The sequence below is a fragment of the Adiantum capillus-veneris genome, chromosome 29 (genome assembly GCF_014529385.1).
Source record: "Adiantum capillus-veneris isolate H3 chromosome 29, ASM1452938v2, whole genome shotgun sequence".
NCBI lineage: Eukaryota > Viridiplantae > Streptophyta > Polypodiopsida > Polypodiales > Pteridaceae > Adiantum > Adiantum capillus-veneris.
In genome coordinates this window covers 28,951,763-28,973,649 of record NC_140959.1, presented here as the reverse complement: position 1 = coordinate 28,973,649, position 21,887 = coordinate 28,951,763, and the positions used below count along the sequence as shown (strand labels likewise).

At 39.7% G+C, this 21,887-nt stretch overlaps 1 protein-coding gene across 1 annotated transcript; it reads right to left on the bottom strand.

Annotated features, from left to right (window-relative positions):
* Window positions 1-13,369: 13,369 nt before the first annotated feature.
* On the bottom strand, window positions 13,370-16,131 carry G-TMT (gamma-tocopherol methyltransferase). Its single transcript, XM_086505913.1, has 7 exons — window positions 15,617-16,131; window positions 15,356-15,522; window positions 14,920-15,024; window positions 14,719-14,829; window positions 14,490-14,582; window positions 13,967-14,069; window positions 13,370-13,728 (listed from the first exon to the last, which is right to left on the bottom strand). The coding sequence occupies exons 1-7, from the start codon at window positions 15,828-15,830 to the stop codon at window positions 13,625-13,627; spliced, it is 897 nt and encodes a 298-aa protein (XP_086362039.1). The 5' UTR covers window positions 15,831-16,131; the 3' UTR covers window positions 13,370-13,624.
* Between the last annotated feature and the right edge of the window lie 5,756 nt (window positions 16,132-21,887).

Sequence of the window (21,887 nt, the reverse complement as noted above, 5' to 3'; positions counted from 1 at the left end):
AAAGTAAGTGGAATTGTTAGGAATGATTTCAGATCAAGATCAGAACATTGAGGAAGTAAAGGAGTCTAAAGTGTATAAGAGTCACTGGCATAACATTAAGGACCAAATCCTTCTAGGAATCTTTCCAATAATCATTGCAAAGACTGAAAAATGCATGCATGCCATGTCAAACTTGGTGGGCATAACTTCAAGGCTGCAAGCAAGTGGTGCACTCGTGGCTCATATTCCTATAACTATGCAAGGCATGCATGATCGAGCATTCTTTCCTCAACAACTTGCACAATTAGCTCCTTGGTTTGCAAAGCTCCCTGCACTAACACTTGTGTCCCCATCATCTCTACACACCCTATTGTGCGTGCATCTCCTTCACCGACTCCTTCACCTTTTCTTGTGTTTGGTGTGCAACCCCAGAAACTTCAAATTATTCTTGTTTTGATTTGCCATCTTTGACTCCTTCACCTTCGTTTGTATTTGTTGCATAAGAAGGTGGATAGATCAATGAGGCATTCATCACAATAAGAGGTTCATAACAATTAGGAATGGCTTGATTGATAAGGATTTTCTTTGAAGAGAGATTACAAGCTAAGCATGGTGGCCTTATATAGACTCAAAATGGAAGGTAGCAATAAAATGTTGGAAAGTGATATGCATCTCATGTTGGAAAAGGCTAAGTAGCATGTGGGCTACACAAGATAGCATGTGACTATAATTGTGTAGCATGTGTTCATAGTAAAGAAGCATGTGTGAGGCTTATAGGTTCCATAGAAAAAAAATATGACTATGCACATAAATGGTGCATGCTTGGCTTAAGGGTTTGTTTTCATTATGAATGCAAGCTACAGGCTTACCTCAACACTAACCAGCCATTTTGACTATCGGATACTAAACAATTGGCTATTGACTATCGACCACCGATCGACCTTTTTTCGGTCAATTTTTGGCCATCGAGACTCTGGCCAAGATATTCCAGTAGAAAGGAATATTTTGGCCGGTTGGATATCAATTTTTGATTTTATGGTGAGTTTTTTTTTCCCATGCACAATGGATTCTCCTCATAATAGGGGACTTACAAATGTATGGTTTTTAGAATAAAAATTACATTGGTGAATTAGGCTCCATACTTAATAGAGTTGATTTCGAAGAGAGTGGTACACGGACTTGTAGAGAGTTTTGCAAAAGTATTTTGGCATTGATTCAGCACTTTGATCTATGGTCATTGATGGAAATTTACATATGGTTTTGGCCCTTGTTTATACATGGTCACTCCATTTGTGTACATTGAGTGCAGATTGCATGCACATTGTGGAGCTATTTTAGCATCTTGGGTGTGGTTTATGGTTTGAGAATTTGCTCATTTTTCAAGGGAGACTTTGTCCAATTTTCTTAGATTTCTTGCCATAGTTTTGGCTTGAATTTAATACACTCTTTTGATGCATTTGTAGTCATTGGATTGAGATGATGATTCCATCTTGTTGTGGTCAACTTTGCTCCCACATTGATGAGCATATGGTTTTTTGAAATCAGATAGGTGTTCACGTATCCCACTCGTAGGAGTTCATATGGAACATATTCTTATGAGTCTACAAGTTACAGGTAGACGGATTTGAGCTTTGGCAGTGGTGGAGTTGTTCTCCCACTCGCTCATAGGTTCTAGGCACAAATTCCATGTACTTTTGGTTGTTGAAACTTGCATCAATGTGACGATTGCAGAGCGCACTATGGTTACACTACTACGGGAGATTTAATGCGTTGATGCGCTTGAGTACTATGAGTGCTGGTGAGATCTTTTGAGAGCATTTTCTTCCCATAGGGAGCTCCTTTTGTTCCAAATTTTGGTGCACTTCTCTTTGGCATTGCTTTATGCACATTAACCTTGTACATGTTGTAGAGACATATCTCTTGTTTATCCCACTTTTATGGCCATTTTTTTGGGATAGTGGTCAAGTTATAGAAGAGCATGCTCATTGTGGCTACAGGTTATGGGTTATATATTGTTTTTTATTGATGTATATTTTGATCATGAGTCTATTGCTTACACGTTACAGGTAGTCTTATCGATTCTATGGGTTTCTTTGGTAGAGCTATGTTGAGCTACAAGTTGCATATGTATTAATCATAGTTATGATTATGTAGGGTTTGTGTTGATCTCCCACTTTGACATTCACTTATGGCAGTTGATATGTGTGACAATTTTGAGTCCACTACGATGACGCATGTGAAACAATGGTCTCATTTGTGTCGACATTTGAGATGGTTGCAATGTGGTCACACAGGGCACATTAGACATTGTTGCTTTAGATGCATGAGGTAGTGGTGCAGATGTATGCATGATGTAGATACAATTTTGACACGGACTAAAGAGGTGACTTTGTATGCTAGCGAAAATGATGTCACACTTACCTCTAGTGTTCCTCTTGCTTTTATGTCTGATAGAGATCCCAGTTTCTCTTTTGGATGAGTATGCAATGTTCCACGTCACATCATGTTGTGATTGGTTTAGCACTTTTGCTAGTGGAAACCTTGGTCGTGCGCATCTAGCTGGCGGATCAACATATGACATAGAGGGTGTAGGAGATATATGTCCGTCACTACCCAGTGGTGCATCTTATATGCTACAATGTGTGGGTTATATTCTTTAGATTGCACAAAGTTTGATCTTAGTGAGATGCTTGAGAGACAATGGATGTGAGGTACTGCTTAAAGACCAATTCTTCTAGATGCATTGTGGTCCGCTAGTCAATGCAAGAGAAGCTAGGATTGACTTGTTCTACCCTATGCATGTATCTGAGATTCGAGACGGCGTAGCCTTGGTTACATTATAGTTATTAATGCCGGTCATTGTTGCAAGATACTTACAGTGTATGCATCATGATTCTAGCAAGGATATACACTTTTGCACACCACTTAGAGCCTATACAACGGCATGCATTGACTACGAGAGAGTCAATGGGTATAGCTTGAGAAAAGATTCCTCTTTATACCTCTTGTACATACAAGTAGGTCCTATAGTAGCACCACTTATCGGCACATTTGCCTTTAAGTGGGAGATTGTTGTGGTAAGGCGATGTGCCTCTTATCTTGATCAAAAGTGCCAAAGGCATCCGACCGTTGCACACACCTTATTCTTTACTAGATAAAAGAATAAGGGGCTCTCTCTCACACATTATGGTGAGTTACTCCACCCACATCGTGCTCTCTCTCACTCTCTCTCTCTCTCTCTCTCTCTCTCTCTCTCTCTCTCTCTCCACACATGCACCGCATTTGTGCACTCACATTCTATAGACATTAAATACTCAATATGCACTTAGTGTACTTTTGTGTGCTATCTTGTAGATTTGTAAGCTCCAAAGAAATTGAAATACATGTCATCCCTATCGCTCAAATGCTTGTTGTGAAAATAGAGTGTGCTATTGAGGGTGTATTTTCTCAATTCATTCTTATTAGTCAAGCCTACCTTTTGGTTCATGTTGTTGAGGAGATAGCTCTATGTGGTGTAATGCATGCACAATGGATATTCTTTTTAGACAGGTTTTTAAAAACTCTCAAAGATTTTGTGCAACTACAGGCCCAGCCAGAGACATGCATGGCCAAAGAATGGATCATGCAAGAGGCATTTTTATATATTTTAGAGTATTTGGCTTCTATTAATCCCTCCATGCCTCGCATGTGAGGAGGATGCAAGGATGAATTCACTCTTGCCAAGTGCAAAGCAAAAATTAATCAACATGGACATGGATCTATGTCAAGTGATCAATAATTTTTGCATCCTCAATGCGAAGGTTAAAACCAAGTGGGTGGAGTTGTGGACAATGGCAAAGACAACTCATTTGCAAGAGAGGGAAGCATGGAAGTAAGCTCATGGAGGCAAAAGGGAACTCCTGATTCTTTGATACCTTGCATGTTTTTTAGATCTCAATATTCCCAAGTGAATCCATGAGAGAATGAATAAAGCAAAGGCAAGCAGAGAGGACATCACCGACAAAGAATGGGAGTATGCATGAAGTTGTGTGCCAAAGGTAGAGTACTTATATGCCTAAACCATTTTGTAGTTTTTATTTGATTTTACAGGCTTTGTAATTGATTACATATTTTTTTCTGTTCTATAGTGTTTTTCCTTTAACTCTATGTGGTCAAAGGGTCGACACTTTTATACATGCCACAGTGATGAGCATCGAACCACCAAGGATTGTGGCATCATGAGCAACTTTGACACATATAGTAATGAGGCTAGGTATTGTCGAACTATTGAAAGGATACTAAAGGTTGATTTTACAACCTTTCATATCTTCATCTTTGAGTGCAAGTGGTTTGCATATATGTTTGGACGGCATGAGAATGGAATCTACACGGTGAACTCTAGAGTGCTTCACACAAGGAGATATGACAACTCGGTTTTTCCACGCAATTGTGAGCAAGTGAGTGATTACCAAATTTACCCTTATTTGTTTAAACCATAATACCAATGTAACTCACTTTGAACTTTTGTTCTATAGGTCATCTATATCCCATCAATCCATCAACGAAAATTTTGGCTCCTAGTTCTAGTAACACCTCAAGAAAGAACCATTTTTGCCTCTCGTGAAGTGGAGACCATCTTCAACCCTCTTCCATTTACTACTTTGGATGAGGAGGACTGAGGAGGGAGAGATCAATGAAACAAGTCCTACCACCAATCTTAGCGACGAGGATTATTGTCATTATGACGACGATGAGATGGAAGATGATGAATTTGAAGATGATGAAGCCAACACATCTACAAATGACAATCCTGTTTCTCTCTTTGTTGATTTAGGAGCCATGGGTTTAGATCTAGATGATTCCACTTGCAATGATCTTTTTGAAGATGATCCATAAACATTTTGTATATTTTATTTAATGAGAAGTTTTTGATGTCTCTCTCTCTCTCTCTCTCTCTCTCTAGTTTTATCAAGCATACTAATTTATGCTAAGCAAATGTGTGTGATCAATCTAATGATAAAATATCTATCATTTTTTGGTCCAACTTTTTTAAATCAAATATTCTTTATTTTTGTTTATTAAATTAAAAATACTAAAATTTGAATATTTTAGCTCAAAAGCATTGCGTGGTGATGCTAGAGATAATAATAGTGTTTATAACGTCCCCCCCCCCCCCCTCTCACACACACACACACACACACACACACATACATATCCAACCTTTACACATTTTCTTTTGTTGTTGTTTGAAGAGTTATGGCTACAAGTGGAGTTAGTGTTTTGTGTTGTGCATAGTGTGAGAGTGTTCCCACTACTATAGACTGATTTAACTGAACAAGAGCTCCTTCATTGTGCTCTTTGCTCAGCATCTCTTCATAGCAAGAGAGCTTGCCGCCACCACTGTGTAAAACCTTTTAGAATATGTGATGAATGCAAGGATGTAGTCGCTCGGGTGACATGTGTATGGTGTTCGGAAAAACAGTGCGAGCCTCTTCCATTCTGTGCAAGGTTGTCCACATCGAGCTACAATATGTCCTACTTGTGGGCCATCATTGGTGATGAAACATCCATATGCCTTGCGCAAGCTACTCTATCCAAACAATCATTGTTTCTTGCTTCAATACCATTTTCTTTGTCCACATTTTATGAAAAATATCATGCTTTATATATATATATATTTTTAAGTAAAATAGAAAGAAGTATCCAAATTTGAACGCCAAAGCGCCGGACGATAATGGTAGAGGTAATCATAGCAGTATTACGGTCATAGCAGTAATAAGTGCATCAATATACACGGTAACAAGCGTATCAATTTATGTAGTAATCTTTAACTTGCAAAAAAGTTCCTTCTCCTCTCCTCTCCTCTTTGGCCACCCCATTTTGGACTTTCTCACTACAAAACACGATAAATGGCCGTGATAAAATTTGAGAAAGTTTTATAGTCTCTCTCTCTCTCTCTCTCTCTCTCTCTCTCTCTCTCTATATATATATATATATATATATGTATATATATACATATATATATGTGTGTGTGTGTATGTGTGTGTGTGTGTGCACGCGCACGTGCGAATGCGTGTGCGTATGCATGTGTGTCTCTTGAATAAGAAGAGAAAAATTAAATGACCAATCTATCCGACCCCTCTGTCCTCTCTATTGCTACATGACAACATCTCTCGTCCACTTTGTGTCCTCCCCAACTCTCAACTCTCACTTCCTAGCGATGGGGCTGGTAGGTACAAATAGCAAGTTTGGCCATGAACGTTGCTTGCAACAATGAGGGAATACAAATTAATGGAAAGTCCTCTACAATACTACACCGTCCTCCAAGGTGCAAACTCTGCATCATGACAGCCTTGTTTGACGTGCAAACATCCGCAACATACAACCACAAAGAGAGAGCATACAACCACAGAGAGAGAGAGAGAGAGAGAGAGAGAGAGAGAGAGCCCTAAATGTGGGTAGTCAGTCCTCCACAAAACAAGAATACAAGGTGAGGAGACACAAAGGCATGTTAAGTTAAAGGGAGATGAGAGAGAGTAAGTTTAAATACATATCTACATCACATAAAATTTTGTTGTATTTTAATATAAAATTATATTATCTATTATATATATATAATCACAAATGGTTTATATATTAGGAAGGGCCCCATTTAAGTAATGTGAAAGGTGCACATTGCACATCAATATTTTGAAATAGAACAAAATGAGAAAAAAGTAAAATAAAAATCATAAAAATCAAAATAAAATAAAAATATTTTAATGCTTTCTTCGTAAAAAAAGATAAATTTAATAAACATAGAAAATAATAAAACTAGTGAAATGAATCTTTATGAAGTTTCTAAATGAAAGATTTCTTTATCAGCACCTCACATCGTGGGGATGAAACTCTTATGAATACACTTTTTGATTGAAAAAGTGAATGCAACTTTGGAGATAGCCTTTAAAGTCCCCTTGGGGACACTTGTTAAGTCATGGAAATTGAACGGCCTTCAGTGGCCTTCACCCATAGTGAACTAAGTAAGGCTTTTAGCACGCCACAAATCCTCCTCCTACTTTTCCTCCCCCAAGCAATCCTATTATACTTCTACCCTAACCATCCCATTGCAGCATCATCATTGTCCTCTTAGTACCACCTTTTTTACAGAACCAAATAATTTTGCCCATTCTTCCCCAACCCGTTGAAGCCATGTGTCCCCTCAAGCCTCTTTCGGTTGATGTCTCTACGCCCACATGCATCACGAATCTCAAAGTTAGGGTTTGACGGTCATCCACCAATCCAAGGGCCTTGAAAGTATCACAAAACATGCAAGGAAACACCGAGGATGTCAATGGTATGGCAAAGTTTTAAAAATGGTCGTCCATAGAGACACTCCTGGGATTTAGCATAGAATGTCAAAAAATATAAATTAAAGAAATATTACATAAATGCAATATTACATAGCCAAGTTCCAACCTAGTGTGCATTGCCAAAGCCCCATCGCTCAATGTCTGCATGTGCAATCTTCTCATTTGTTCCATGTAGTTATATATATATGCTTTAATACATGCACAAAACTATGGATTTATAGTAGATTATCTTCCACTCCCTTTGATGGCTTATTTTTGTAAGTTTTGAAATGGCTCAAAATTTTGGACATTGTATTTGGAATGGCTATGGGAAAATTTTTCATTTCATGTGGAACGGCAATCTTTAAATACGAGTGTTCATAAATTATAGGGTTCGTGTCAAACCATAACCCAAGAACTTCGTTCTGCTACGGATGTGTTTCCTCCTCAATCTCCATTTTTATCACCTTTTCGCGTGCTAGTGAGTGTTAGAAAAAAACCGGGGTCTAGTGTATTTTAACCGACTGAAATCCTAAAATCCCGATGAGATTTTGAGCTTGCCTTGAAGAAAACCGGGAAATTTTCACAACTTTTAGTGTAATTACCGGCAAAAGCTTCAAATTTTGACCTAAAAACCGGGAGAATTTTCAAGTTTGCCCTTATTTTCTTCGGTTAGGAAAAATGTATTTTTCTAGCCCTGGTGCTAGCTACATGTTGTTCTTCCCCTTTCCCTTTTCAGATAGCCTCCCCAAACTAATTTCGTGCTCTCCTACTTGCTCTCCAAACTAGAATCATCATGCCCTCCTACTTGCTACAAATATCTTTAGGGCTTGATCGCACCCGGGAGGAGTGGGGAAGAGTATGCACTATACTTAGAAAAAGTGAGAGACAATCTGGAAATCAAAGCGAGTAGGGGATACCCGGCTAGAAAAAATCAAAAGAATGGGCAGAGAATCTACGTAGATGCGAGGCCACGGACAACATGGGGCGATGCAGCTCGCAGAGAGCAAGAGAGGAGAGGACGAGCCGGTACGAGCGAGGCGATGAGTGGAAGAGCACGATGCACGCAGAGGTTGAGGACGACAGAGTAGCAATGGATGCGCATGTTTTTTTTAATATTGCAAGGTTTACGCCCTGCATCAGCTAAGCATGGTTGCTCGAGTGGTTAGAGGAGACACATGGAGAGTCATTACCTAGTAGTATGGGTTTGAGTCTCGCCCTCCCTTTTGAAGACGCGACGAACCCCCCTAGCTAAGGGGTAAAATTGAGATTCCTGAGGAATCTCAGGATGAATCGAATAAATTGTAGATGAGCGAGAACTTGTCCCTGCTAGCGTTGAGAAAAATGAGGGTAATACGCTATATTTCAACGAGACATCTTCTCTTCTCGTTTGTAGAGCCCCGTTCTTTCAATCAACAACAACCATGGCATCTCCATTCAGGCTGAAAAAATTTCCTCCTCAAATATGGAGCAAAGGTGCGACCCCATTCGTCTTCCTTCCCCCACTGCTCCCATTCGCACTGGGGTGACTCAACTCTTAGGCAAGTTCTCTACATTTACCCAACCGTACTCAAGCTTTGCCCGAATTCCACAACCTACAAAACCCTCAAAATACGGTGTGTTACTTGAGCGAGAGTTCAACATGAGACATCTTGCTCTTGGTGTTCTTTTTTTTTAAAAGGAAAATTAAAAAAATTGAGCTAATTTTAACACAAAAATTTCTAAGATTCTAGGTGGGATTTTTCTTTCCACCTGGCTTTCACACAATTTTTTGAACCTTAAAAGGACACTTGTAAGGTGAGACGCACTTTTCCAAACATTGCTTTTCACCCTCTTTTTTTTTTTTTTTTTGGTGTGCGTTGTTCAATGTTCATTTTTGTGTAGTGTGTTTGAAATAGAACAATCGCTTTAAACCAAAGAGTGTTGTGCGTTTCGACAAAAGGCAGTCACTTTTGTGACTTTTGTTCAATGTTCATTTTGATAACTCTTGCCCCCTTTCCCTTTCTCCTTAAAAATAGTTTGCAAATTAAATATCTCTCATAGTGGGTGACCCCTGAGCTGTTATTTGACAAGCATTCTCATCATTGGTCTATTCTACCTTCATAATTGAGCTTTATCACATGGCAAGCACACTGATTGATGCATTTTCCTGGCCATTTGAGATATGCCACATGGCAAACACATCGATTAGTTCATTGCTTTTTGCCACTTCACGAGCCTCATGAATATTTTACACAAGCATGGTAGATGGGATCGAGCAAAGACTCCCATCAATCTAGGGCCTCGACATCCATCGAGCACCACATATCTTGTTGCGGAAGTAACCTCGTAAACTTGGGTACCTCGAGTTTACTTTTGTGCTGGAGTTTATTTTCTCATTGTGATACATTTGCACTTCAAAACTCTAGGAAGACATTCACATTTCAGAGACATGTGTGGGCGAGACATGTGTGGGCGACTCGGTTAGGGCACATGGTTCTCATCCCCAATCTGTGGATTCAATTATCCAACATGTGAGAGGATGCAAGAGGGGCGAGGGAAACTTGGGTACCCGAGTTTTTCTAGGGTTTCTTCTACCCGAAATCTATATTGCTCCATTATCCCACTGTACATCCCATCCCCTCCCATTCCCGTGTGAGATACAGCTGAGGACTATCCAGCACGGCTCTAAGGGTCTATGACGCCCTATTAAAAACGATTCAATGTAATCCAAATTTACCCATGGCAAGGAAAATTTGCATGGACAGTGATGTATCTTGTTATTTCTGCTTAATACAAATATCCCACATAATGTGGGAACTTCAAAGAAAAAAGATATTAGCTGGGTCACTATTGAGGACTTCACAAAGCGTCTTTTTGCCATGCACATTGCACAAGGCCTTAGTAAAGCATGGAACTCTTGGCATCAATTATGACCCATTCCAGCACGTTGATTAGTGCCACGTGGCAAGTTAATGAAAAATCTATTTTCATCCTTTTCCTTGGCCATGGTAGCATAGTCTTACATGAAGAGGGCCATTGAGCACTGGGTCACACACTCTCCTTCTCATGTAGGCAAAGAAAGCGTTGATGTGATCAAAAGCTTTGAACTCAAGTAGCAAATGATACCAAGATTGGCGAACACATACTCAAGTAGCACGTGATACTAAGACTGGCGAACTTGTTAGAGACATAGACTCAAATAGTCAATGAGAGTTCTTGTCAATGCGCTAATGCCCTCTTTTGTATCATAGAGAATGAGAGCTGCAGCAAACGAGGACAATAGAAGGACAATAGTGTGGATCGCACTCAAGGGGATGGGATCGAGCATGTTATTGTGGATGCAACTCACGATGTCATTGTCCAAAAGGAGATGGTTTTATAGTTGGGGACAACATATGGTATTACGTGTGAATGGTACAAAATTGCACTATACTACGAACGTTGTGGAAAAGGCCTCATCCACTTTGTACAACAAAGTGGTATCATGGAGCATGTACTATGCATTCCTCTCTTAAGCATGTACAATTGCAATCATGTGCAATTGCAGTTTGAAGGTTTGGAGCATGAATGAAAGTTGCAATACACTACTAGCACTGTGAAAAAGCCTCGTCCACTTTGGACTGCAAAGAGATATCATGAGGTATGTACAATGTATCCCATCTCCCTAACTACTTCTTGATATCTTGCACCCATCCTAAGCTTAACATGGTTTTGTGACTTTTTTACTTACTTCCCATGAAACACTTTGGAAGAGAATATGAAGGGTTTTACCTCATCCTAACCATGTTCACCAAGTGATTAGGATGCACAAGCAAGAGCATGTACGATGTTTGTGTCTTGACTTGGAAAAAAATGGAATAGACGGCCAACAAGAGGGGAGAAAGGGGGGCGAGAGGGGGCATAATATCAAGATCTTAAATGAAAGGCCCCAAAATTCATGGTTTGAGGCTCTCTAGTTGCATTCCTTAAGGATGTGATGTACAACAATGTGCAATTGTGAATACACGTGTAAGCGGTATAAAAACAACTAAAAGTCTTCACAAAAGCCTTCAAAAGACAAAAAAGTGACTATTGAGGTGTCATGAGAGTTAATCTATATTAACAAGTGAAAGGGTCACGATGGCTTTCAAAACCAAAAAGAAATGATAAAATTGTTAAGATGAGTTAAATTGGTATCAGTGTTTAGGAAAGGATTGCCTCAGCTTAGTCTTGAGCCGATTGAAAATCGAGACTAGCTAGTTGCATGAAAAACCGATGAATTATGTGAAAAAATCATCCAAAAATTTTACAAATCTCAAAACTTCTTTAGTATTTCCGATTTTTTTCATAAATGAAACTCGATCAACAAACCGCTTAATAAAAGAGACTTTCTCGAACGTTAACACTGCCTGAAATTAAGCTATAAAATACAAGAAATGTAAAACTATGTAAGTTGTGAAATAAAAGGTGAAAAAAGGAATAATTAATATATGTTTGTGTATATAGAGTTTATTAAAATTATGCAAGGTGATGCTTCACTTTAGCATTCTAAAACAATAGAAACTAAAAAAGACATGCATGCATGTATGTGTGTGTGTGTAAAATTTTTTAAAAATATGAAAAGGTGAAGCTTCACTTCAACATTCTAAAACTATAGAATGCAAGAAAAGTAAAGATATGTCAGGATGTGAAATGAAAAGCAAGTCTCCATCATGAGACTCCATCATGCACTGAAAACTATGAAAGTCTCCCAAACCCAACTCAACACTAAGGGTTTCTTTTAGAAAGCCAAAAAGGTAAAAACTCAACCTCTCACTCGCAATTGAAAGCTAATTGTTGTTGATATGTAAAGCGAAAAATCACCGGATAATTAAGAATAACACCATGCCAACTAGCTTCAAGGCCATGGGAAAAAAGAAGAATTCGAGCTAAGCATCTTTAGCAGTCTTGCCCTCTTGCGACGAGTAAGCGTGTGGGTAATGGATTGTCGTTACTTGACACTATGTAAGCCTTACAATTTTTCCAACAACCCCGCAAGGCTCGATGAGCTCAAGGCTACTGTATATTTTTCGACATTTCCTCCAATACATCTACACAATTGAAAGTTTGACACACAATAAATAAAAAGATACTATATAAATTTTTGTTAATCTTTTTGATAGATTTCTTGGGAAAAAAAATCAAAACAACAAAACATTTTAATGTTTATTACTTAAATTAGTAAATTTGATATGCATAGAAAATAATAAAACATTTTAATAACATAAATATTTTTTTAAATCCTTAAATGAAAGGACCTGTTAACAATATCTCATGTCATGGAAACGAACTCCTATATGTTGTTTATTCGTTTGTCCTCTAAAGGCCTTTGTCAAGCAAGCCAAAAAAAATGAATGCAACTTTGGACAATAATTTCAAAGGTGAGGATCTCTTTCCATTCATCCACAAGACTTTCAATAAGCTCTATAGGGACACTTGTCAAACAACCAAACTTGAACTACATTGGCCTCTTGGGTACTAAGGTCTTTAGAGGCAAAAATAAAAATAAAAATCAAAGAAGATTGCAATGCTTCACATGCAAAGTAAAACTGCTGACAATAATTTTAAAGGTTAGGATCTCTTTCTATTCATTCACAAGACTTTTAAGCTCCATAGGGGCACTTGTCAAACAACCAGATTTGAACTACCTTGGCCTCTTGGATACTAAGGTCTTTAGTCTTTAGAGGGAAAAAAAGTAAAATCAAAGAAGAATGCAATGCTTCACATGGGAAAGTACAGTTATTTGAACAGTTAAAAAGTGGTTTAAAACACATCACAATGAATTCCAAGTTTTTGGATTCTGTTTCTTGTCAAATTAATGCCAAAGTTGAATCAGGCTTAGGTCAATGAATATCCAAATGGCTTGAAATGCAATCATGTGCCATTGCAGTTTGAAGGCTTGGAGTATGAATGAACCCAATATTGCAGCCCATTACTAGCAAATTGCAATTGCGAAAATAACACCATTGCTTGATCACTTCTGTGCACACAACTAACCAGGTACTGCTATCTGAAATAGACTTGGAAAGCTCAGAACCTACGGGTCTTTGAGAGACAGTTTGTGGTAGTGCAATTCAAGGATATCGTGCAGGAAAGCATTGAGCTTATTTATGTGTGTACAGCACATCAATCAATGACTACAATATGGTCAAATCAAACCGCTCCAATGATGGAAGAAAATTAATTGCTCATGATCCATGCCTTGTTAGATAACCAGGCAGGCATGATGGCTGTAATCTTTGTTCGCAATTAGTATCTCCTGTTTATTAATTCAATAATGGCGGACACGCAATAACAGGAAAACAGAAGATCCAGTGATACTCCAAAAATGTCAAATATTATGAAGGCTTGTGCGCGGTAATGAGAGCAAACTTGATCAACCCACTTTTGTAGCCCTTCACCATGCTCATCATTGCAAATGCTCCCTTGAGAGTCGTCCATCCTGCACGACCCATTCCTATATTATTGGCCTCATCTCAATACCACAAGAGCACACTATATTAAGTTCATCATTACGTAGCAGACGGCTAATTCAAGCAAGACAGTGAGATATTGTGCCGAAAATAATTGAAGTGTAAAAGAATTCCTCTTTGAAAAAGCACATAGGGAACTGCAAAATATGGTTAGAATGACCAAATGCTGAATTCTCAGCTAATCAATATATTATGGGTTTATCTTACCAGATTTGAGAAGACCGATCATTCCCTTCAAGCTGAACGCAGATGCGATCACTGCCGGCCAGAACAATGTGATGTTCTCCGTCCAATCTGCAGACCTTATATCCTAGCATAACAATAATACTAAGTATATATCTAAAACCTTATCCAAGATGCAAAAAATCATTCTCCGTGACAAAAATCATGCTGAATAACACCATGTCATGCTTCATCTCACTAATTGCCCATAAGTAGTCCATAATGCCATGCTTAATCCCACTACGTGCACTTCAGAAGGCCATAATGTCAAGCTTAATCCCGCTAAATGCACATAATTAGCTTAATTTCATGCTTAATCCCACTAAGAACCCATAAATAGCTTAAATCGATCCCACTCAGTGCCCCTTATTAGGCACAATGTCATGCTTAATCCCATCAACTGCCCATAATTAGCCCCATGCTGTCATGGTAAAGCTCAATGCCCATAATTAGCCCATACATAACCCCACTAATTCCCCACTAGCGCAAGAGCACACTGATTTGTTACCTGAAGACCCATGGTTTGAGCTAAATTCACATATTTTGAGGGAGCACACCAGGCTGGAAGGTAGTATGCTTCACACACTTTGTCCAAGAGCTTCTGAAAGAACCATATAACTATAACCATTAGGAGCTGTCTTAAACTGTCAGAATCTTAAGTAATGCTGATTAAAATTTTGACAAAAATAATAAGAATCTTAAGCACTGCATAATATATATGATTGGTGAGGCAGGACCTGCTCACTCAGTTTCAATGACTCCTCGCCAGATGACAACTCCCGATGACACCATGTCACAATGAGTATCTGACCGCCCGGCTTCGTGACACGCACCAATTCTGACATGAACTACATTATCACAATATATTGCCTTTAGTACTTCCTCTTCAACATTGTATGCAATAAATGTACACAGTACAGGTGCATCATTGAGCCAACCTTCTCCTTATCAGGCATATGCTCCCCACTCTCCATAGACCACACAAAGTCGAAATGGCCGTCGGGGAAGGGTTGGTTCAATGCGTCGGCAACCTGGAAACTGACCTGAACCACAAAAATCAATTGTTAAACTACACCTAGTATTTTGTGAGTGTGTGTATGTATATTATACATATATGTAGATACATACATGTACATGTGTGTGTGTGTGTGTGTGTGTGTGTGGTATACATATATGTAGATACATACATGTACATATGTGTGTGTGTGTGTGTGTGTGTGTGTGTGTACATGTGTATTGAGAGCATTGTAAGCTCAGATGTTGTGCGTGCCAGAATGCTCATTTCCTTCAGCAATTCATGCATGAGCCATGCATGCATTTTTGTGTTTTGTGAGCTAACTGTTAATGCTGTGGCTGGCATTGCCTATTATTTACCTGAGAAGAAAGACCTGCATCAGCGGTAAGCCGAGTCGCTCTCTTGGCTTGTTGCGGGCTCAATGTAATCCCGACGACTTCTGCGCCATACTTCCGAGCAAGATGTCGAGAACTGCCGCCAATGCCGCAGCCAACATCAATGATTTTCTGCAGATTGCCGCTGTCCTCTTCATAGACACAAGATACCAAACACATACGGTTGATATTACATGAAAATGGAAATCATTGCACATGCATGCACATCAATGAACCTTCACATACCACTTATTCCAGCCCACTTGAGGCTCTCTTCGATCATGCGGATTTGTGCCTGCTTGTGGTCGGCTTTGAGGGGGGCGCCGGGGTCGTAATAGCCATGATGCATATGCTCCCCCCAAATGTCTTCCCATACTCCGGACGAGGCGTCGTAGAAATGGGCAATGCCCTCATTCAGCTCAGAGTACGTGCCACTGCCAACATTGCCATTGCTGCTCATATTGCTGTAGTACGTCGTCGCAGAGGCACCTACGTCGTCGGCAAGAGCACGGTGTCCGGCGGGCTGCGCGGTTTTGCCTCTTTTGAAAGAGGAGAGGAGGGATTGAGCGAGTTTGATGGAGAGGTTGAGAGGAACTAGCAGCTGGATTGGGGAAGCGTTGGCGGATGTAATAAGAGAGGCAGCCGCCGTAATGAATAATACTCGTGAGTGCGACTGTGCGGCGTGTGTGATAGTGATGAGGTGTGTGGTGTGTGTGGAGAGAGAGAGAGAGAGAGAGAAAATCTACAACGGCCGCCCAGTCGCCCACATCCATGCACTGATGCACTAGTGTGTGTTTTGTAGAGGGCTTTGTTGACCGCAATAAAAGAAAACTACTGATGAGTAGCTAGAAGCATCTCAAGTCCACGCTACATTTGCACGTCCCACAAGAAAAACATCTTTTCCAGCCATCACCCTTCTCACCAGTGCTCGAAAAAAACTTTTTTCCAAAAACTTGGCAAACCTACATATGTGAAACAACGGAGGGTTTTTACACCAAATTACACTAATTTTTGCAAAATTTTGTAGTTTTTCTCACCTTCAAAAGTAAAATTTAGAGGTAAACTTCAAAATTTGTAGGTGGGATTACACTAGCCTAAACCTAGGTTTTTTTCAAACACTGCTTCTCACTATCTTGCACGGGCGGGTTCAAATGGGATCAATGGAGGAGGAGGATCGGAGTCACATCTACAAAGGAGGGTCATAGATCGGAGCGTGACGCCATTTTGTAAATTCGAGAAAAGTAGTAAATTCGGATGGCGTGGTGACGTCGATAAATGTGAGTGACGCAAGATCAACTTTGGGAACTGGAGGGGGATAACTGTGCCTCATCGCCATATCACACGGGCATGGTCAAATGGGATCAATGGTGGAGGAGGAAAAGGCGGGGCACATCAATCATGGATTGCCAGATCTGAGGTTGCCCCGAATTTACTAATCGGCCCACATTTACAATATGACATACTCGAATCACCTATATTTCAACGTACGCATGAGGGCGTAGTGGTTAGTGCCAATGGCTCGTGGTGGGGAGGTCGAGGGTTCAAGACACGGGGTGCGGATTGACCCAAATTTACAAGCGTGCCCGAATTTACTTTTCTCCTTGAATTTACCAAATGCGCATCTGACAGCCGCAATCACCTCAGCCATCGATCCCATGTGAGCATGCCCGTGCAAGATAGTGTGGAGGATAAACGTGTCTGCAAGATTGCAAGTGTGTTTTCAAGGTGTTGTTTAATATATGACGATAACAAGAGAAAAAAAAGTGATAAATTATGAGGCATGCAACCAAGAAGACAAGACTATAGTAAAACTGACCCTCTAATTTGTGAAAATTCCCAAAATACCATTCAAATTTCAAACATTACTGCGCAGGCTCTAGGCTAGGTAGATTAAAATTGAAACCGAGATAGAATTGCCGGAAAACGCACGGGCGAACACACACACACCCAAGTGTTAAACTGTTGAAGGATTGTGTTACGCACGGTGAGGGTCAATATTGATCTTGACGGAGAGAGTGAAGAGCGTAGCAGTGTCCTGTTATAGACGTCCATAGCATTTTGTTTACCTTGTAGGGGAGATGCTTGGGCAAAGAGTGGATGAGAATGCGCAGATGCTGAGATGTCTTTTATAAATTGACACATGTTCTTGTGAGAGACACAGACTCCAGCAATCACGCGCGCATGCGCGAGAGAGTTTAATCTATTTACAATATACATAACACATGAGACAAATTTCAAAGACCTATGTCTACAATCTATAGTACAAAATCATGTATTCTTTTCAACTGCGTATCCAAAAAAATACATCACAGTATCAGGCCATATTAGGGAAAGAAGGTCCTGATTTAGTGTTTACAGTAAGAGTGTACAGCATCACATCTCCTCAAAACAGCAGCCAAGGAAAGGACACCCTTACCTGCATCCAAAGTAAGAAAACAATTGTTTGTTAGTTTTCAGACCGCATAATAGGTAACTGGGGTGACCTAGTTGTCATCCATGTCACCCTGGTACTATCTTAAGAACCTGATCAAGCTGTACAAATGGAAGTAATGTGCAACAGTTTTCTCGATTTACAGAAACAAATAAATTTTAGAGTGTTAGGTCTAAAAGGTTTTACACCATATATTTTAATTCCAAGTAAAAGGTTTTTATCTTTAATATGAATTTAGGTTTAAAAATAATGGACAGTGTTAAAGTTTCTAATAGTATTCCGCCCATTCTCTATATAGGGCCATCCAAAACCGGTCGCCAAATGGTATCACTGACTGGCATACATTTTCAACAGCCATCACAGAGCTGCCAGCATACTTACCTTCAAAAGTCCGTGAAGGCCCGTACCCAAAAAAAATCTTTGTTGGGAGTCTTTCATTACATTAGTAGTTAAGTCGAACCATATACCGAGCCAAAACCTCAAAAAGAGCAACAATATAAGAAGCCATTGCCAATACTCATACCCAATTGGTTATTCTCACCTCCAGTTGTCTTAATGTCCCAAAAGAAACCGTTTATTTTCCTACCAACCTGTTTTAAACAGCAGAAATCACAGTATGTGAACCAGTCCAATTATTTGTACATATCGTTAGTGATAAATACCAAATCGCTTCAAAAGGTAGCAACCCATAACAGCCAGTAGGATCAGCCCATGCCATTGGCAAGATGCCCCGGCTCCTCTAATCCTTGCAAGTCGGTGTTTACACAAGAGAAAGCACATAGATCACTATTATGAGAAAAATACCTTATTTGTTTTAGTCTTCATTTGCCGATATTGTAATCAGCCAGCCAGATTACGTATATATCCCCAACACCCACAAGCAATAGGTGAGGCTATTGCCGTATCACACTGTTATTCTATCAACCATATGAATGGCTCCGGTCATAAATACGGACCCATACGACAGATACTACCTGTACATAAAGCATACGAAAAAATATATATGCAAGCTACTGGATATCTTCCTCCAAATACCCTCCGAAGCCATAATGCCTGTAATAAACGAAGTAAAAAAGTTATTATATCTCCCACTGGCTTTCACTCTTAACTTTCTCATGAGTGCTCACTAAAATACTCACTAATCAAACATTTTTTTTTTTATAGATACATATGAGATTTTTCACTATAAAAAAGGGAACACATCACTATGGCCTTAGCCCTTTGGGCAGGCCAGAAAGCTCTTCATGCCACACTTTATATATCAATTGGTTGGGAGGACGATGTTGGTAAATTCGGGTCGATGAATTATGAGCATATTGCTAATTTACAATGTGATTCTCTTCCTCTTTTTCCTTTCTTTCACCTGTTCCCTGTCTCTTTCAACCTCTCTCACTCACAACACAATGGAATGGTACATTGAAAGTGAAGACAAAAATGACTTTGAAGGTGAGGAGAGCTATTCTAGCAACTCAAGTGAAGATGAAGCCGGGGTGCATGAAGCTAGGCCCATGGAGTTTGACGACAACCTTTGCAATGTGGAGGGTGAAACGTTGATCAACATGACTGCACATATATCTTCAAGGTATTTCACGTTCACTAAAGATGAATATGCATTGATGATTAAAACCTTGAAAGAGGACATATCCCCATCCTTGGATACACTAAAATCTTGTGATCGTGGAGGGTTGCTTGACTTCAAAAAGTGGTGAAGAATGAAAGACATGTTGTGTGTGAGGGGAGGATGCAATAGAGAACCTTTTATTTGTCTCAAATCAGATCCTTTGCTTAGGATTCCTAATGTTGAGGATTGGAAAATTATTGTGAAAGAAACACATTGTACAGAAGACTTACCCCATCATAGAGATCTCACATCCACAATCAAGGTGGAATTCCGTTGTCCTTCATCAAAGAATATGTCATATCATGTGGATGTGGGTGCCGCCAAAGGAAGACCAATGTGGCCACTCAAGGTACCTTTGATCTCGACATGGCTCCATCATATGAAATACATACAACACGGGCTAATTTGGACATGCAATTAGAGCATCTTATGATTGAGCACAAAGTAAGGTTGGTTATGATGAGATCCTCAAGGAAATATTTTCTTTCAAGTGTTACGATTGAATACAAATGTCATAGGGGTGGAAAGACAAAGCACGTTGGAAAGATAAGAAGGCTAAGGACATCGAAGAGGCATGGTTGCTTGTTCAAAATTCAAGTTCAACTGCCCAATGAAGGTGACGAGGTTGCAATACATATTTACCCCATTCATGATGGCCATGCGCCAGGTAGTTGGGGTGACCTCTACCACCATTTTGTCCATCCAACTGTCGTAGGGTGTTGCAAAGAGGATTTACTTGATCTTGGTAGTTCCTGTCATGTTGCACAAATGTCACTTTCAAAAGAAAAATATCAAATGGAGCGGGCTTCCATGCTTGATCGCACTATCTACTACTTCTTCATGATCCCGAGGGAAGTCCAACTACTATCATTCCAAAAATGCATGGAAGGTATTCTTTGTCATGCTAAATTTGCATCTTTTTAATTTCATGTAGAGTCCTTATAAAAGACATTTGTTTTTAGGAAGGATCCCCAATGATGATTGGGCAACCATGTATACGGAGGTTAGAGTGTTGCAAGAGCAACGTAAAGTGACAAGTTATCCTTTACTCCCAAGTTCATGCTTGTACGTTCTATATTCCAAACATTGGTAATTGTTTTGCTTGTAGGTTGTTTATTTTCAGCCTTACAATCCAACAACAAGAGATCCAAAGGATAAGCCATTCATCCTAATTTCTCAAGATGATTGGATGTTACAAATGGCCAAGCGTTTTTCTCGAAACAACTCGTGGGCAATAGATAGCACTTTCAAAACAAATGTACATGGGCTTCCCCTTTTTGCAGCCGTGCTACCAAATCAACTTGGACAAGGGATCCCTATTTGGTTTATGTTGTGCATCCAAGATGCGGGGGCTCATCATGATGTCCTTGCCTTGGAGATAACTCTACAAATAGTACTTTCAAGAATGGGGAACATTCGAGCCACCGCTTTGGTCATTGACAAGTCACAACAAGAACTAGAGGTATTTCTTAAGGTGGTTAATGAAGATCCACATTGTTGGGAGACAACAAATGAAGGAGAGCATCGCCAAATTTCATGTCACATTATTCTATGTTGGCTCCATGCTAAGAAAGCATGGGTAGATAACCTCCTTCCTCAAGTAAGCATCATGGTTCTTGTGATTTATGATAATCATGTTTTCAAGTTACTTACATTGGCTTGGTTCTCACTTTAGGTTCCAAATAAGATAAGAAGCAAAATCTACATGGAAATATCAAATCTCATGCACTGCCCAAGTGAGGTTGACTTTGATGGTAGATTTCAACAACTACTTCTTCGATATGCAGCGTATTCCAATGTGGTGCGATATGTCACCAATGGGTGGTGTGGGAGATTTTGTATATAGAGACCACGTTGACCAAAGTTTGGAAGACTTTTTCCCCATGGAAATGTTGATACACAAATTTGGTAGAGTGTTTGTGGTGGCAGTACATCAAATACACTCTACTAGAGGCACGTATAAATCGCTCCATAGTGGACTTGATTCATGCTTTGGTTGGCGATTCAAAGAGTGGGGCCCGCATGGGTGGGACATTGTTGAAGTTTTTTATGCAAAAAAAAGAAATAGGTTTGTATTTTGCCTTTCTTAGTAGGTGCTTGATGTTCATATCTACATGTTTATGTAATTTATGTATGCAGCTGACTCTAGTCGATTTGGAGTTCAAGGCTCCTCTCAAAAACAGAGTGAGAAAATTTTGCAACGATATGCACTTGACCCCTCTAGCCTTCAAGTTGTCAATGAACTATTGATGCAATTCAAAATACATAGATCAAGTATACCCACCCAGTGGTATAATGTCAATTTACAAGCAAACTCTTGCGACTATCCTGATTAGTCCTCTGAATGCAAACATCTTTATGGTGTAAGATTGATTATCGCACAACATTACCCTCACTTGAATGCTATTCTCCCAATTGTGAGATAAGGCACATGAGATGATGGATGGGCCTCATCATGATGAACC

Excerpts from the sequence above, each read along its gene's own strand:
- G-TMT (XM_086505913.1), bottom strand. The coding sequence starts at position 15,830 with ATGAGCAGCAATGGCAATGTTGGCAGTGGCACGTACTCTGAGCTGAAT. Across the intron at positions 14,583-14,718 it reads CATTGAAACTGAGTGAGCAG|AAGCTCTTGGACAAAGTGTG; the intron begins GTCCTGCCTCAC and ends TGGTTCTTTCAG. Across the intron at positions 14,070-14,489 it reads CTCAAACCATGGGTCTTCAG|GATATAAGGTCTGCAGATTG; the intron begins GTAACAAATCAG and ends TTGTTATGCTAG.